The 14,792-nt window shown below is 40.4% G+C and overlaps 2 protein-coding genes across 2 annotated transcripts; one reads left to right on the top strand and one right to left on the bottom strand.

Annotated features, from left to right (window-relative positions):
• Positions 1-23: 23 nt before the first annotated feature.
• On the bottom strand, positions 24-5,929 carry LOC117293495 (SRA stem-loop-interacting RNA-binding protein, mitochondrial-like). Its single transcript, XM_033775843.1, has 4 exons — positions 5,793-5,929; positions 4,535-4,593; positions 3,715-3,822; positions 24-1,861 (listed from the first exon to the last, which is right to left on the bottom strand). Exons 1-4 carry the CDS (start codon positions 5,863-5,865, stop codon positions 1,754-1,756), a joined length of 348 nt encoding a protein of 115 aa, XP_033631734.1. The 5' UTR covers positions 5,866-5,929; the 3' UTR covers positions 24-1,753.
• A 272-nt stretch (positions 5,930-6,201) lies between these two features.
• Positions 6,202-14,672, top strand: LOC117290592 (nucleic acid dioxygenase ALKBH1-like). The gene is made up of 5 exons (XM_033772089.1): positions 6,202-6,360; positions 9,554-9,668; positions 10,402-10,564; positions 11,286-11,546; positions 12,712-14,672. Exons 1-5 carry the CDS (start codon positions 6,202-6,204, stop codon positions 13,706-13,708), a joined length of 1,695 nt encoding a protein of 564 aa, XP_033627980.1. The 3' UTR covers positions 13,709-14,672.
• The last annotated feature ends 120 nt before the right edge of the window (positions 14,673-14,792 follow it).

The following is a 14,792-nucleotide window of genomic DNA, read 5'->3' as shown; positions in this document are numbered from 1 at the left end:
GCGAAGGGGAGTGTTTTTTTTTTGGGGGGGGGAGGCAAAACAAGATTTAATTTTTATCACTATCAACAAAATTGAAAATTATTTCTGTCTTCTTATAAATTGCTTTGAGTTTCTCTTAGAACTGGTTAGAAATACTTCATTATCTTAAGACTAATTATTCAGTACATTTGATTGCCCAATAGAGAGCTAGAAATTCAACCATTTGCAACTCTCATGTTTGTAACTCCACTTACGAAGTTCCAATTTTAGAACAATCCTGTATTTACATAATGCACACTGCGACGTAACACACGGGAATACACCTCTAAAAATGCTGCAACCAAGTTGTACATGGTTGATAACGTTGGACCTCTATGCCATAACCTGGGTGTCTTTGTACAGTATTAAGATTGGTATTTTTTTCTGTTTTACGAATTATGTCAGATGTTCCTCAGAACTACTGTAAGTCGACTACAAAGTTAATTGCTCCTCCAGATAGCTTTTAACAGAATGTTTAATTTTCCGTATTATAAATCAAGTATTACAGTGTTACACTTCCTTTGCCTCACATGGTAGTAGTTATTGCTTTGTTTCTAATCATAATCATGGTTCTGTAGACATACATGTTATAATGTATTGTAATGTATGTACATACAAAATTCACGTGTCCCTCTTAAAAACCACCCAATAAAATGTATCCATATACTTATGCATTTTTTATGATCGTCTGGTTTATTGCTTTGTTGAAATTGTTTGTTTACACTACTTTTAAGAAACATTTTCAGGTCAAGACTTTATTTGTATTTGAATCGCTGACAAGTGAACACTTGGGCCTTTCATATGGCTGTGCTTACTGCAGAATTCCGAGCTAACAGTCTGCACTTGCCCTGTATTAAAGGTAACTAGTGAAGAATGCGGAGTAACAAATAGTATGGATGTGGCAAATTTCTGCTTAATGGTATAAAGTAGAGCTTTGAAAATGGGTCCTGTAACAAAAAGAAGCTAAGCACAACAAAATTATGCTTACCTACCCCATGTCACAGATGCAGTTTCTGAGTGGTACTCCGCTCATTTTGCATTGCAGAAAATGTTAGCATTTTATTTCTGCTTGAGCAGCTCTTTGAACATTCATTTTGGTTTTACTCGTATTCGTACATGTACACCGAATACTTTCCCGGTTCTGGGAACAAAATTCAATGGCATTTTACTCTGGGCCTAGCAAACTAAGTCTGAAACTACATGCAGTCACGAAGGATGTTCACTTCAAACTGTTTAGGTAATTTCTGGAAAGCGAGGAAATTCTGTGTTGCCAACTTTGTCTGTCTAGCAGCTCTGTGAGAACAGCCCTAGAATAAAAGATGTACAACTTATGTGACACTGCCACGCTTGCCATTTTGGATGTCGTTGAGTAAAGCGTGTAAATGCTGCATCGCTTTAAATTCGCACTGCACTGAATACCACACATATTGAAATCAAGATTATTCAAACTTTTAGACATGCATCATAATGTATCCAGGGCCCAGTTGCGTGAAGCTGTTAAGCAGAAAAATCTGCTTAACAAATTTACCACTCGCAGCAATGGTAAACCTATTTTTGCTAAGAAATTTGTTTTTGTGCTAAGCAAGTTTTTATGCTTACAGGCTTGTGAGATTGGGCTCTGTTGGTAAGCTTAAGAATTCAAACTGCACATCATGTAGTCTCCAAGGCGACAGGTCCAACCCTTAAGATCCTCAATTGAATTAAACTGTCCAAACATTGTTCATTGCTGTAAACATCACGCGGTCTCGCTGTCGCTATCATGATTGAAGACGTCACTGATTTGTAATCTGTTGACAGCTGATACACCTGATGTTGAGGAGCCTTGCCTCTTATAAACTGCAATCTGCAAGGAAAAATAATGAAATGAATTCAGAGCATGTTTCAAAGAGTCACAAGTCACTGGGTCGAGTGGTCGGACTTCGGGACTTGCAATAATAAGTTTGTGGGTTCGAATCTCGCCAAGCTGACCTCTGATTTCACAATGACTGAAATGAGTTGTCTAGGTTTTGACTTACAAAATTGGTTTGTGCAATTGTTATTATCATAGATGTATATTATGTTAAACCAATGTTTGCATGAGTAAGATTGGCTGTTGTGGGCTTGGCATTTAAATCTACCTACAATGTATGGGACCTTGTTCAACTTTCCTAGGTAGTCTAAACAAACGAACATCGAGGAAGTGTGTGGTGACAAAGTAGCACAAAAGGTTAGCTGCGGGTAAGTGGAGATTGGAGAAGTGATTTATGATAGAAGTGGAAGAACAGGGCCTTGTAACAGCAATTTGCAATGGCAACAAACTGCACTGTATGCAAAATTGCAACTTTGGTAAAAACAAGAGACACTTTTCTATCATTTTATTTGTATCCCAAAGAAAATTTATTTGAGCTCCTTAGAGATGGAATGGATTCGGTTGTCTGTAGACTGACGTGGACCAAATGGGTCTAACATTATGGGAAAAAAATCGCAGTTATTTGCCACTACCATATATTTTACTTGGCAAATGGAGCTATGCCCAAATTCATGGTGCGCTTTACAGTGCTCCGCAAACCATGCCCAAACAATGGCTGAAAACACAGTGTTTCACAGAAAGCAGCTCTAAGAAATTGGCCCCTGGCAAGCTATTATATCCAAGCAAATTGTATGTGCAGGAGAGTATTGGGTTTCTCCCGACTTGGCCAGAGGTTGCTGTTGCGAACCAAAAGTCTGAATATGGGATTCGAGGCATTTCATGGTGTGGTATCAATATATTATTTGGTTTGTGGTTAAACACCATGGGCGGATTGCAATAAAACGGTCTTAGTCAACAGTCTAAGACCAGTCAGTTATAGCCGGCTATCTGCCTTAGACGGTCTTGGCTTAGTCAGTCATTAAGCCTGTTGCAATAAGCCGGTCTTAGATAAGTCGGCGAAAAGTAATGCAATACGAACAAATGTCCCATAATACTTAGCACATCTGCAGCACTGGCGTTACAGCATTGTTCTTATTGCTTAGGTTAAAATCATCGGATATCCAATCATTTTTACTTTCGGAAACATAATATTTACGATACAATGTATCATCATCATAATGCCTCTCATGGGTGTAATATATCTCTAAATATTCGGTCTCGTTATAGAGCTAGTTGCATCAAATCGTCTACAACTAACAAATGCAGCGCCATCTTTAAAAAACAAAACTAAGAACGATTATAGCCAGATAATAGCAGACTTAAGATTTAAGACTGGCTATAATTATAGACCGCGCTATTGCAATGGGTCTATAATTAAAGATTGTCTAAGCGCATCTCAAGTTAGCCGGCTATAGCGCATAGACCGGCTTAAGACTGCTTGGTGCAATCCGCCCCATGTGTGTGTCTACTTGCCAGGTAGATTTTGTTCTTTACAGAACTGTCTGGCTATTATATTCTAATACTCTGGAATTCAGGAGACTTCTCAATTTTGAAAAGAACTGTTCTGCTCTTTAACAACTACAATCTGGGCAGAAGGTAGAAAATCAGCCAGGACTACTACTTGAGCATTTTTTGTGGATCTTTATTAACTTCACGACCGCAGAATTAGTTCTTAACCGGTCTCAAATACAAACTCAAACTCAAAAACACAATTGTTCCCTTTGAAACTCTGTTGCCCAAGTACAAAGCAACACTGGTAAACTGCAATAATAAGAATGAACGGTTGATAATCTGAAGAAGCCTCTCACCTTCTGTCCATCAATTTGATGACTGTCCTTCTGTAGAGCTCTCTTCACTGCTTCCTCAGACTGGTATGTCACAAAGGCAAAACCCTTTGAGAAGCCTGTGTTTTGGTCCTGAGTGATACAGAAATACACAAACGTTTAAAAAATTCCAGGTTTCTGGAAGTGAAAAATATATGCACTAGCACAGTCCCTAAAATTGAGCAGACAATGTCTGATACATTTATCAGTGATTTCTCTGCCTATTCAAACTATGAGGCGGCCCAATTAACTTCTTCCAGTGACCACCTTGCTCATTTTGTTGCCAATATTAACACCATGAACACCTCCCAGTGAAGACTTGTCATTTTTTGAACAGAACTATGTATCAGAATTCATTTTTTAAGTAGATGGACTCATCACACATTAACGCAGGCTGCGTAATTTTGCTTCAATCTTCAATTTGAGTTTTTGTTCAACCGCAGTTTATTCATCAGTCAGTGGAAACATTGGCTATCATCTCGTTCGAGGAAACGATAGCAGAACTAACTTCATACACATGTAGTTCTAGGAGTAGCCACCCTGTATTCCAAACATACCGCTGGGACAACAATTGATTAAGAATGTTTTTGGTCCCGACTTGACATGAGTCAACAAAATAAAGTTCAAAAACTTTGTTGCAGAATTTAATGTGGCCCTTTCTGCTTAGGTTTTGGCTTATGAAACATACTTTTGTTACAAGACTTTGCACAGGCTGACAGTGCCGAGTCTGACCCGCCCAAACCCCACTCATCGTTTTCAGAGGAGTCTGTGATACATTATATAATAGTATATTTGCTATACTCACAAAGGTCACTCTGCAGGCCCGAACTGGCCCAAACTGTGCGAAGTGTTCCCTGATCTCATCTGTTGAGAAAAAAGTGAAATAAATTAACAATGATCTTCAACATACGACGCAAGCAATGTGAGTGATAAATACGCAGGCATTGTTGAATTCCTTTTTAAACCCCATACATGATCATTGGGAGGATTTAGAGTAAGGAAATAAATGTAAAGATTGTCAAACTTTTATATGTTGCCGAGACCTGGGCCCAATTTCATGGCTCTGCTTACCATCGAATTCCTCGCTTACGATCACCATTCCCCGCTTACGTGCAAGCACCGAGTTTCTGCAGGCCTTGTAAGCGTTGAATGCCTAGTAACGTTGAGTACGCACACGCAAGAGCCAAAATTCGCCGCTATCCTGTGAAATACGCTTGCCGTGACCATTTTATTGGTGTTATTTATTCAACAACAAAAACTGCCATGAATCATGAATCCGTGAAAACTGGCCACACTCACTCACAGGGTCTAAGAAAGAAAGTCTCCTTAATGCTTTTTAAAATTAGAAGACAAGTGGTTTAGTGTAAATCATTTCAATCAAATTGTTGATTTTCAGTGTGATAGCGCCCTCTTTCTTATGAGTCCTCCTCCTTCACTTAAGTTCAGCAGCCCATGATTATGGTAAATTCCCATTGGGGAACAGAATCGAATCTCTGGGGACAGATTTCCCTACGCCCGCAGCTGCAGTTCAGTGCTGGTGGGGCTGCTGTTGTCTCCGGGAAATATGTCTCAGTCTGCCCATGGTCTGCCTAAGATTCTGTCCCCCAATGTGGGAAATTAAAATGGGCTTAAAGAAGATGACAGAGGGCGCTTAGGAAACCGTTTGCTGTTATGTATACGTATACAGATAGATGGGGGACAGAATCTCCAGAAAACTTTCCAAATCCTGAGTCAGATCCTGCCACCACTTTTTGACAATTTTTAACAAAAAGGAGTATTTTATTTCACAACGAATCATGAAAAAGTCGTGGCAGGATATGGAAACTTTTCCTGGGAAACTAACAAATAGTGATTTGAAAGAGGATTATTCAAAAGAGGGCGCTAATCAGAAAAAGTTTGATGTACTACAACTAGGCCTACTGTACTAGTTTAGCGTATCATATGGAGCTTATATAAAAAGGATGTAATAATAATTGTAACAAAGTCTTCTCAAGCAAACAAGTTACGTCTCAGTCTTACAATGACGTTAAGTCAAATACCATATAAAGAAATACTTTGCTTACTTGCTCCTGCAGTCCACGGTAGTTTAGATACGAAGAGTTCATGGACTCGTCTTGCTGCGGCTCTTGCTGCCATTTTCTCAGTTTTCACGTGTGATGGAAGAATGATTGGGATGTCCCAATCTACAAATTTGCCGATGCTGTAAATCTACCATTCAAACAGCAGGGCCAAATATAAAAGGGTAACAACAAAATTAAAAGTTTTTGATTAAAAGTTTTCATAGAAATTTGTTACATTATTTTGTTTAAGTGTATTAATTTCATAACAAATTGTTTAATAAAATTCAATATACAAGTTTTTTTTAATTCATTCAACCCAATTGGCACGCATTAGAGTTGCACATCCCCTTTCAAATAGTGGATTTGTCCAGTTCGCAGTCAGGGTATGTCATTTCCAATCGGGTTATTAAAGATGGCTGCGCCCGTGGAACAAGAATTTGTGAACACGGAGCAGGTGAATAATGCAGAAGCCTACACCAGAGATAAATTCCGAGAGCAATTTAAACGTTATAAGAGAAAGAAACCTCCACCAGACCTCTGTGACGTAGTCGACTTTGCAAAATCAGACCTAGTGAGTATTCCAGACCATACAATTTGAATGAATCGTGCGGCAGGGGGAGGGGGTGGGGCGGGGCATCATGCATGTGGGGAGGTGGTCATGATGTAATGATGTGTACATGATCTACATCTATCTATGATAATAAGGATAACACGCCTTTTGGTTTGCCAAAGGATACAAAGCTCCAGGTATTACTACTGGCACTGCAAGCAATGCAAGGCCAAGGAGTGGATGGGACGAAGTTTGAGATTTAACTAATCCAATGGCACAATAAGTAATATTTTTCTCAACCCCCAACTTTGATTCTTAATTACCGCAATACTGTGACAGAAGTTCTGCTGTTTACAGTTCTACTAGTTGTCGCAACTATTACGAGGGTTCGTGCTTTCGTCAGGCTTCATTTCATCATGCTGATAATTAGACCCAGTAACCACGGTAACTGGGGCACTGTACTCCTTTTTTCCAAATCTTGTCATTATCTGTCATACTAGTTGCGATAGCGTAACCCTCCTGCCAACGGCGTAAGTCGGCAGGAGGGTTACGCTATCGCAACTACTGTCATACTAGTTAGTACGACCGATAATGACTGTTGACAACACTTTGAAAAAAGGAGTACAGCGCCCCAGTTACTTGGTCTACAATCCCGGCCATATCTCGTTGGGCCCCCCTGCCCCCTTTCAATGTTGGTTCCAATTGCTGATTGTGTTCTGAGTTGTGTTCTGAGTTTCAGTCAACATTGAGCGGGGGGCGGGGGACAAATGTTTTGAATGTGAATGGGAAGTGCACAGGGAATCGTTGTATACAACGTTAGGAAAGGGTGGCCCAAGCATTTTGGCCGGGATTGTAGCTGAGAATAAAGTTTGAAGTACATGAAGTATCAGGCTTTATAAATCACAACTACAGCACAGGGCAGAGTCACTGCACATTACTTTGGGTGTTTTTATAAGGCGTATCGTGAAGGGTCCTAGTTAGTGAGTTATTAATGAGTTCCAGAAATTCTTTGTCACCAAGATTTCAGACATCCGCTCATCATTTTCATCAGTCCCTTATAACGTGCCTGCCGCAGACATTGCCACATCTTCAACCAGAGTGTAGACTATGTTTGTTTGAGCCTGCGACTGTTGCTGAGATTCAAAGGGTTATTATGAAATCTCCTTCAAAATCCTGTGAGCTGGATCCAGTGTCAACATCCATGATAAAGCAAAACATTGATATTTTTGTACCCTACATCACTAAGCTTGTAAACGAATCTCTTAGTTCCGGTTGTTTCCCCGATAGCCTCAAAGTTTCCTACATCAGGCCGCTCATCAAGAAACCAAACCTGGACAAGGAGGTATTAAAAAACTACAGACCGGTTGCAAACTTAAAATATCTTGGAAAAGTCATCGAACGAGTAGTTTCATCACGTATTTCTGATCACATTCATACTTTCAACCTGTCCGACGTGTTCCAGTCAGCATACAAGCCTTTCCATGGGACCGAGGCTGCACTAGTCCGTGTGAGCAAGATATTCTCTCTGCAATGGACAATGGTAACCTTACAGCACTAGTCCTGCTAGACTTGAGTGCTGCTTTTGACACTGTTGATCACAACATCCTTCTCTCTCGGCTCCAGAATCACCTTGGCATAGAGGACACAGCCCTAGCATGGTGCAAATCGTATCTCTACAATAGAACTCGGCATGTATGTATTGGTACCGCGATATCCGACCCTGTTGTTTTGAACTGCTCTGTGCCACAGGGGTCGGTACTCGGCCCGCAGTGGTTGACGCTGTACACTTTACCGATTCGTGACATCATCCTGAAATTTAATCTGAATTACCATGTGTACGCAGACGACACTCAGCTATACATCACGTTTAAATCTTCTCAAGAAAACGCCAATGCATCTATTGCAAGACTTGAGAAATGCATCCAAGAGATTTGACGTTGGACACAACAAAACTTCCTGAAGTTAAATGATGATAAGACAGAGTTCCTTCTATTTGGGTCACGTCAACAGTTAACTAAGGTTACAGTGCCATACATCTCCATCGGTGATGCTCGGATAGCTCCCTCGCTGAAAGCTCGGAACTTAGGGGTTATTTTTGATTCATCGATGACATTTCAGCCACACATCAACAACATTGTTCGTTTATCATCATATCACATCAGGAATATAGGTAAGATTCGCAAGTACTTGGACAAAAGTGCCACTGAAAAGGTCATTCACGCATTTGTTACTTCTCGTCTTGACAACGGCAATGCTCTTCTCTACAGTCTTCCTAACAACCAGATTTCCCGACTTCAACGGCTCCAAAATACTGCTGCCCGCATTGTGACACTGTCTAGAAAATCCTGTTCTCTCACCCCCATTCTGAAATAACTACACTGGCTCCCTATCTCTCAACGAATCATCTTCAAGCTGATGCTCATTGTCCACAAAGCTCTTAATGGCAAGGCTCCCCACTATATTTCTGAACTGCTTCAAGTTTACACTCCATCAAGGAATCTACAATCAAGTTCTATGCTTCTCCTCATTGAACCCAAGTCTCGACACTCATGGGGTGACAGGTCTTTTTCTTCAGCCGCGCCATGCATCTGGAACTCTCTACCACTTAATCTTCGATCTTGTCTTTGTACCGCAAAATTCAAGTCTCTTCTCAAAACTTATCTTATGTCACAGGTTTTTCAATGACTAATTTTGTTGTGTCTGTTGTGTTTTGTTTTGTTTTTGTTTTGTTTTTGTTTTTTACTGCGCCTTGAACACCCAGCAGGGTGGATATGTGCGCATTACAAGTCTTATTATTATTATTATTTTTATCCTGCTCAACACTCCTTCAATGTGTGGCAGTGAGTTGGAGTAACGCCATTTCATTAGAGGTTTAAACTTAAACACTTCCTTTGTAGGGTGTCGTGGTCGAGTGGATCAGAGCACCAAACTCAAGCTATTATGATTCTGTTCAGCAGAGTGTGTCCCTGAGCAAGACACTTAAACTACATGCTTTCTCTCCACCCATGGGTAAATGGGTACCTGTGAGGGCAGATATGGTTCTTGTGATTGTTTTATAGCGGAGTAGGATAATTATTTGTTGCACAGGCTGTATACTCCCCAGGGAGCGGAGATGGTTTAAGGAATGATTTAAGACCCAGTGACCAGGGGTAATAATATTAAAAGCGCTTTGTTATTATTTGTTGGTTTTTTTCTTTTTTTCATTTCACTTCAGGTAGCACCGTTCCAGCCGGAGGTAACATGTCATTCCTGCAAGGACAGTTTGTGCCAGAGACTGGGATTAAAACCTGTGAATGAGTGGAGATGTTTCTCTCTTCGAAATGCTCGTGGTATGACTCTTAGTATTCATCTAAAATAGTAGTAGGGAATCAAAGCGTAATGTACTGCAGCGATGTACACCTTTTTTTGAAATGCTGTCATCTTGGGTCGTACTTGTGCCCCAGTGAATAGTTTCACAAGGCAGAACACTGCCTTATAGAAGTGCCTTTTACCAGGAGGAGAAAAAGCCTGGGTGCCCCTGCCTTCCAACAAAGCATCGGGCCTGAGTCGGTAATGAAATGGATTTAAATTCCTATTTTTATCTGTACTTTGTAGATCTTATGTTCAATGTAATTCAGCTCAGTGTACCTTTTGCTAAGTTTCTTGGAGTAAAGACACTGAACACTATTGTTAATTGTCAAAGACCATTCTTCTCACTTGGTGTATCTCAACATGTATAAAATAACAAACCTGTAAAAGTTTGAGCTCAATTGGTCGTCGAATTTGCGAGATAATAATGAAAGGAAAAAAACCCTTGTCACACGAAGTTGTGTGCTTTCAGGTGCTTGACTTTGTGACCTCAAAATCTAATTTTCAGGTCTCGAAATCAATTTCGTGGAAAATTACTTCTTTCTCGAAAATACGTTACTTCAGAGGGAGCCGTTCCTCACGATGTTTCATACTATCAACAGCTCCCCATTACTCGTTACCAAGAAAGGTTTTATGCTCATAATTTCTTTGAGTAATTACCAATAGTGTCCACTGCCTTTAATAGTGAAGCCTCTGTTTTTGATTATGTTACAGGTTTTGTGTACATTGAGAATCCATTCAGACCGGGTTACCAGAGGTACTGGATCAAGAGATGCCTCCAGGACTACCCCAACAAACCCAATGTATGCAATCTGGACAGCCATACAAACCCTGGGAACAGGGATGCACTGTGGGATCAAAGCACAACTAACTCAAGGTATATTATCTCATGCTCTTTAAAGGTACTGGACACTATTGGTAATTACTCAAAATAGTTGTACTTGGTAAAAATGTACTTAGTAACGAGCAATGGAGAGCTGTTGATAGTATTAAACATTGTGAGAAATGGCTCCCTCTGAAGTAACAGAGTTTTTGAGAAAGAAGTAATTTTTCACTAAAATATTTGAATTTGATTTCGAGACCTCGGAATTAAATTTTGAGGTCCCGAAATCAACCAATGTACTTGGTAACGAGCAATGGAGAGCTGTTGATAGTATTAAACATTGTGAGAAATGGCTCCCTCTGAAGTAACAGAGTTTTTGAGAAAGAAGTAATTTTTCACTAAAATATTTGAATTTGATTTCGAGACCTCGGAATTAAATTTTGAGGTCCCGAAATCAAGCATCTGAAAGCAAACAACTTCGTTTGACAAGGGCGTTATTTCTTCCATTATTATCTCGCAACTTCGACGACCAATTGAGTTCAAATTTCCACAGGTTTGTTATTTTGTGCATATGTTGAGATACACCAAGTGAGAAAACTGGTCTTTGACAATTACCAAACGTGTCCAGTGTCTTTAAAACTTTGCCTGGTGGGAGTATAATCAGGTGAGGTTTGTGTTAATCTCTTCTGAGTAGTGTTTGTTCTAAGAAGAACCAGTATTGACCAGGTACTAAGTCATAACATTTTTCACTGCATCCTTCCACTTCTACCAACAGCAAGAAGTGCCTGATAGACCAGCTTCGATGGGTAACTCTTGGATATCACTATGACTGGACGTCCAAACTCTACCATCATGACAACCACACAGTCTTCCCTGAGGATCTGAGTGCACTGTCAGGCATCATAGCGGATGTTATGGGGTATCCGTCCTTCGATACCCAAGCTGCTATTGTCAATTACTACCACCTGGACTCTACCCTTGGAGGACACACTGACCACTCTGAGTTTGATCTGACAGCTCCCATCATTTCATATAGGTTAGTTGTTATGCTTGTGCTTTGAAGTTAACAAAGTCATGGCATCCAATAATAGACTGACCCTCACACTCTCTGGTAAGCACATTTTTGTGCCCACTGTAGCAGAAAAAATTACTAAGGTGCAGGCGTTTTTCACAAAAAATTGCTAAGGTGCAGGCAAATTTCACAGGTTAGCAGAAAAATAGGGCGGCCATATTGCACGTTCAACGTGGATTTGCATTGTGACCTCATTTATTTTTGTGCTGTAAGCACATTAGGGTTTCACGCCTTTTTTGAGTGCTTACGGTTAGCAGCGCTATGGAATGGAAGTTGCACAGGTAAGCATAAAATTGGCTGCTACATGTAAGCTGCTCTATGAAATTGGGCCCTGCTCTTTTCATGTGGTACTTGCTCCCAAGCTCCCGAGCGGTACGGTCTAGTTCATCGGACCCAAGCCCACGTTGTCAGCACCAGAGTGTGGGGTTGATTCCTGGATTCACGGTCATGATACTAAGCCAAAACTGCTTCGCAAAAAGTTTGGAAGGTAGCGCATTCTGCTCTACCAACCAGGCTCCTTATAGATGATACCCCATGCCAACATCCTTATGATCTATGAATGGGGTAACCCTGTTTCAGCCCTAGGAGTAGGTGGCAGTGCGCGCCTGGTGACGTTAATTTGGGTTGATAGCCCAAATTAGTCAAGTGCAGCCCTCAGGACTTGTGATTTGGCAATATCTCATTTAAAAAAAGGTGTCCCTGCAACTCCCTTATCTTGGCCCAACTCCAAGGCACTGCTTCAAATTCTGAATCACAGGCTTTACATGGCAACAATTGTTTTGCATTAGGCAATAATAAGAGTTTATTTTCATTGGTTAAGAAATATAATACATGGTGTATGCCATTTAACTTGGCTTCGCTTTAATTTGTTGAATTGATCACTTTAATTTGTTGAATTGATCTTTAAATCATTTTTGTGGCTTATATTGATCTTTAAATTTTCAAGGAATAAAAATGTGCTCACCATGAACATTGTTTATAAGCATTTTTGTTTGTATAATATTTATCCCTAAACCAAGGCGCAATGTGCGACACAACTTTGTATTTCGTGTCAGTAATGTTTTATGTAGCATCCCACAAGGTCATGGCAGATTGTTAAAAATGTTTTTTTTTTTTCATCATTTAACAGCCTCGGCCAATCAGCAGTCTTCTTACTTGGAGGCAAATCCAAAGAAACAACCCCATTGGCAATGTATCTCCACAGTGGCGACATCATCGTTATGGGAGGCGAATCCCGCCTCTGCTACCATGCAGTCCCAAGAATTCTTCCTCCTGATGGATCAAGTAAACTTCCAGCTTATCTGAACAAAGTAAATCACATGGACCTTGATTGTTTGGAGAGCTCTACAAGTACAAAGGAACCATGTTGTTGCAATAGAACTCAAAATTATGATTGTGGAGAAACTCAACACTTGAACAAGGGTAATGAGATGAATGATAGCCTGGAATATCAGTCTGACAGTGCAGCAAGGCTTGATAGGCCCTCAATAAGAGAGCACACCAGGCTTAAGGCTAGTGTAGATTCATACCAACATGAATTGACCTGCTATCCAGCTGAACGTACCAGCGATGCAGATACTAGTTCCCAAGTGGACAATTACAATAAGGGTTGTGTTTCACTTGGGACATGCCCAACCTCAAGTGAGCCCACTTGTACAAAGTCAGTCATGTCAGAAGGCAAAGTAAACAATTCTTCATCATATTGTAGCGCCGAAGTTGTTCACAGGGAAGATCCAACAGGCATCATGCCTCAGACCACCAGTCCAGAGCAAGACAGAACTCTGGAACCTGGTGCCAAGTTTGGAGGTAATATTAACACTGACGATTCACAGTGTGGACTTGATAGTACTAATGTTCCCAACAGTGCCATTGTTCTAGAGACTGTCCAATCACTGCAAGGGGATATTTGGGAACCCTTTGGCGAGTTCATGTCAAGATCTCGTATTAACATCAGTGTGAGGCAAGTGACTGGCCAAGGTTGCAATTTCCCTGAAAATACTCTTGCAACCGTAGAGAGAACTTTGAAGTTGTCCACATCTGATTGTATTCAATGTGATATCAAAGAAGGATCACAATTTTCTGGAGTAAAAAGAAAAGCTGATAGCTTTGACCAAAGTCAGACTTGAACATGTCATACAATTCAACATATCAAACAGGCTACATACATCTGACCAGGGTTGAAAATGCCACTACCCTGCAAGCCCGAGATTAGTGGATGGTCTTGTAGCCTGGCTGGTTTGTGGGGAAAGGAAATAAGAACACATTAAATCAGATACATAAATGCAAGAAACAAAGCTTTCAATTAATTAGTTTTCTGACAGTGAGGTTCAGTTCATTTCACATTGATGTTTTTTTACTCCCCTGTGGTGATTAGTTGGTAATAAAACCAAGGAATCTTCCAAAAGTTCCTTGCACTAAAAGCTGAAGGGCCGGTGATACCTGTGAAGAAAAGATATGGAGAATGAAGTTCAAGTTTGTAGGGGGGACCCAAGCTGGGACAAACCCATGCAGTCAGTGACAGAACAAAAACCTAGACCAATACAAGTTTCCCGTCTAAGGAGGGATACAAATGGAGCCCACAAAGGTGAAAGGAGGTGAAGAATCCACCAAGCAAACATGACTGCATGTCAGAAGACTGATTAGCTTTTATAGAAACTGCAAACTTTAGTGGGGCTCAGTAGATTTGTTTGTCGTAGCCCTCCTGGCTCAGTGACATTCTTGTTATTGTTATTATCTTCTTTATAAAGCACTGGTTCTGCTGTACTTTATCAACAGTTTGAAAGGGGGGAGGGAGATGCAGTGGTTTATGTTGATGGGTAACAGCACTAAGGCATACTAGAACTAACAAAAAATTAAGGTCCCAACTTGCGTTGCTTACCATGGAATTCTGCACACTGCATTCTGCCATGGGCCATAGGAGAAACGTGCCTTATACAGGGCATGGTTTATAAGCACAGTATTCGTTGGTAAACAGCACCATGAAATTTAGCTCGACCCACACCACTGCATCCTCGAATAATTAGTTTTTAAAGCCATTGGACACTTTCGGAACAGAATTTTTTTTTTAAGTTCACAGATTTACAAATAACTTACAGGTTTTACAGAAGGTAATGGTGAAAGACTTCTCTTGAAATATTATTCCATGAAATGCTTTACTTTTTGAGAAAACATTAAAACAATATAAATTCTCGATATTTTAGAGAATTACAG

This window comes from Asterias rubens, chromosome 1 (assembly GCF_902459465.1).
Source record: "Asterias rubens chromosome 1, eAstRub1.3, whole genome shotgun sequence".
Classification (NCBI taxonomy): Eukaryota; Metazoa; Echinodermata; class Asteroidea; order Forcipulatida; family Asteriidae; genus Asterias; species Asterias rubens.
The sequence above is the reverse complement of the archived record's forward strand: the minus strand, read 5'-3'. Positions and strand labels throughout refer to the sequence as shown.

Excerpts from the sequence above, each read along its gene's own strand:
- LOC117293495 (XM_033775843.1), bottom strand. The coding sequence starts at position 5,865 with ATGGCAGCAAGAGCCGCAGCAAGACGAGTCCATGAACTCTTCGTATCT. Across the intron at positions 4,594-5,792 it reads ACCGTGGACTGCAGGAGCAA|ATGAGATCAGGGAACACTTC; the intron begins GTAAGCAAAGTA and ends TTTTCTCAACAG. Across the intron at positions 1,862-3,714 it reads ATCAAATTGATGGACAGAAG|ATTGCAGTTTATAAGAGGCA; the intron begins GTGAGAGGCTTC and ends TTTTCCTTGCAG.
- LOC117290592 (XM_033772089.1), top strand. The coding sequence starts at position 6,202 with ATGGCTGCGCCCGTGGAACAAGAATTTGTGAACACGGAGCAGGTGAAT. Across the intron at positions 9,669-10,401 it reads CTCTCTTCGAAATGCTCGTG|GTTTTGTGTACATTGAGAAT; the intron begins GTATGACTCTTA and ends ATTATGTTACAG. Across the intron at positions 11,547-12,711 it reads GCTCCCATCATTTCATATAG|CCTCGGCCAATCAGCAGTCT; the intron begins GTTAGTTGTTAT and ends ATCATTTAACAG.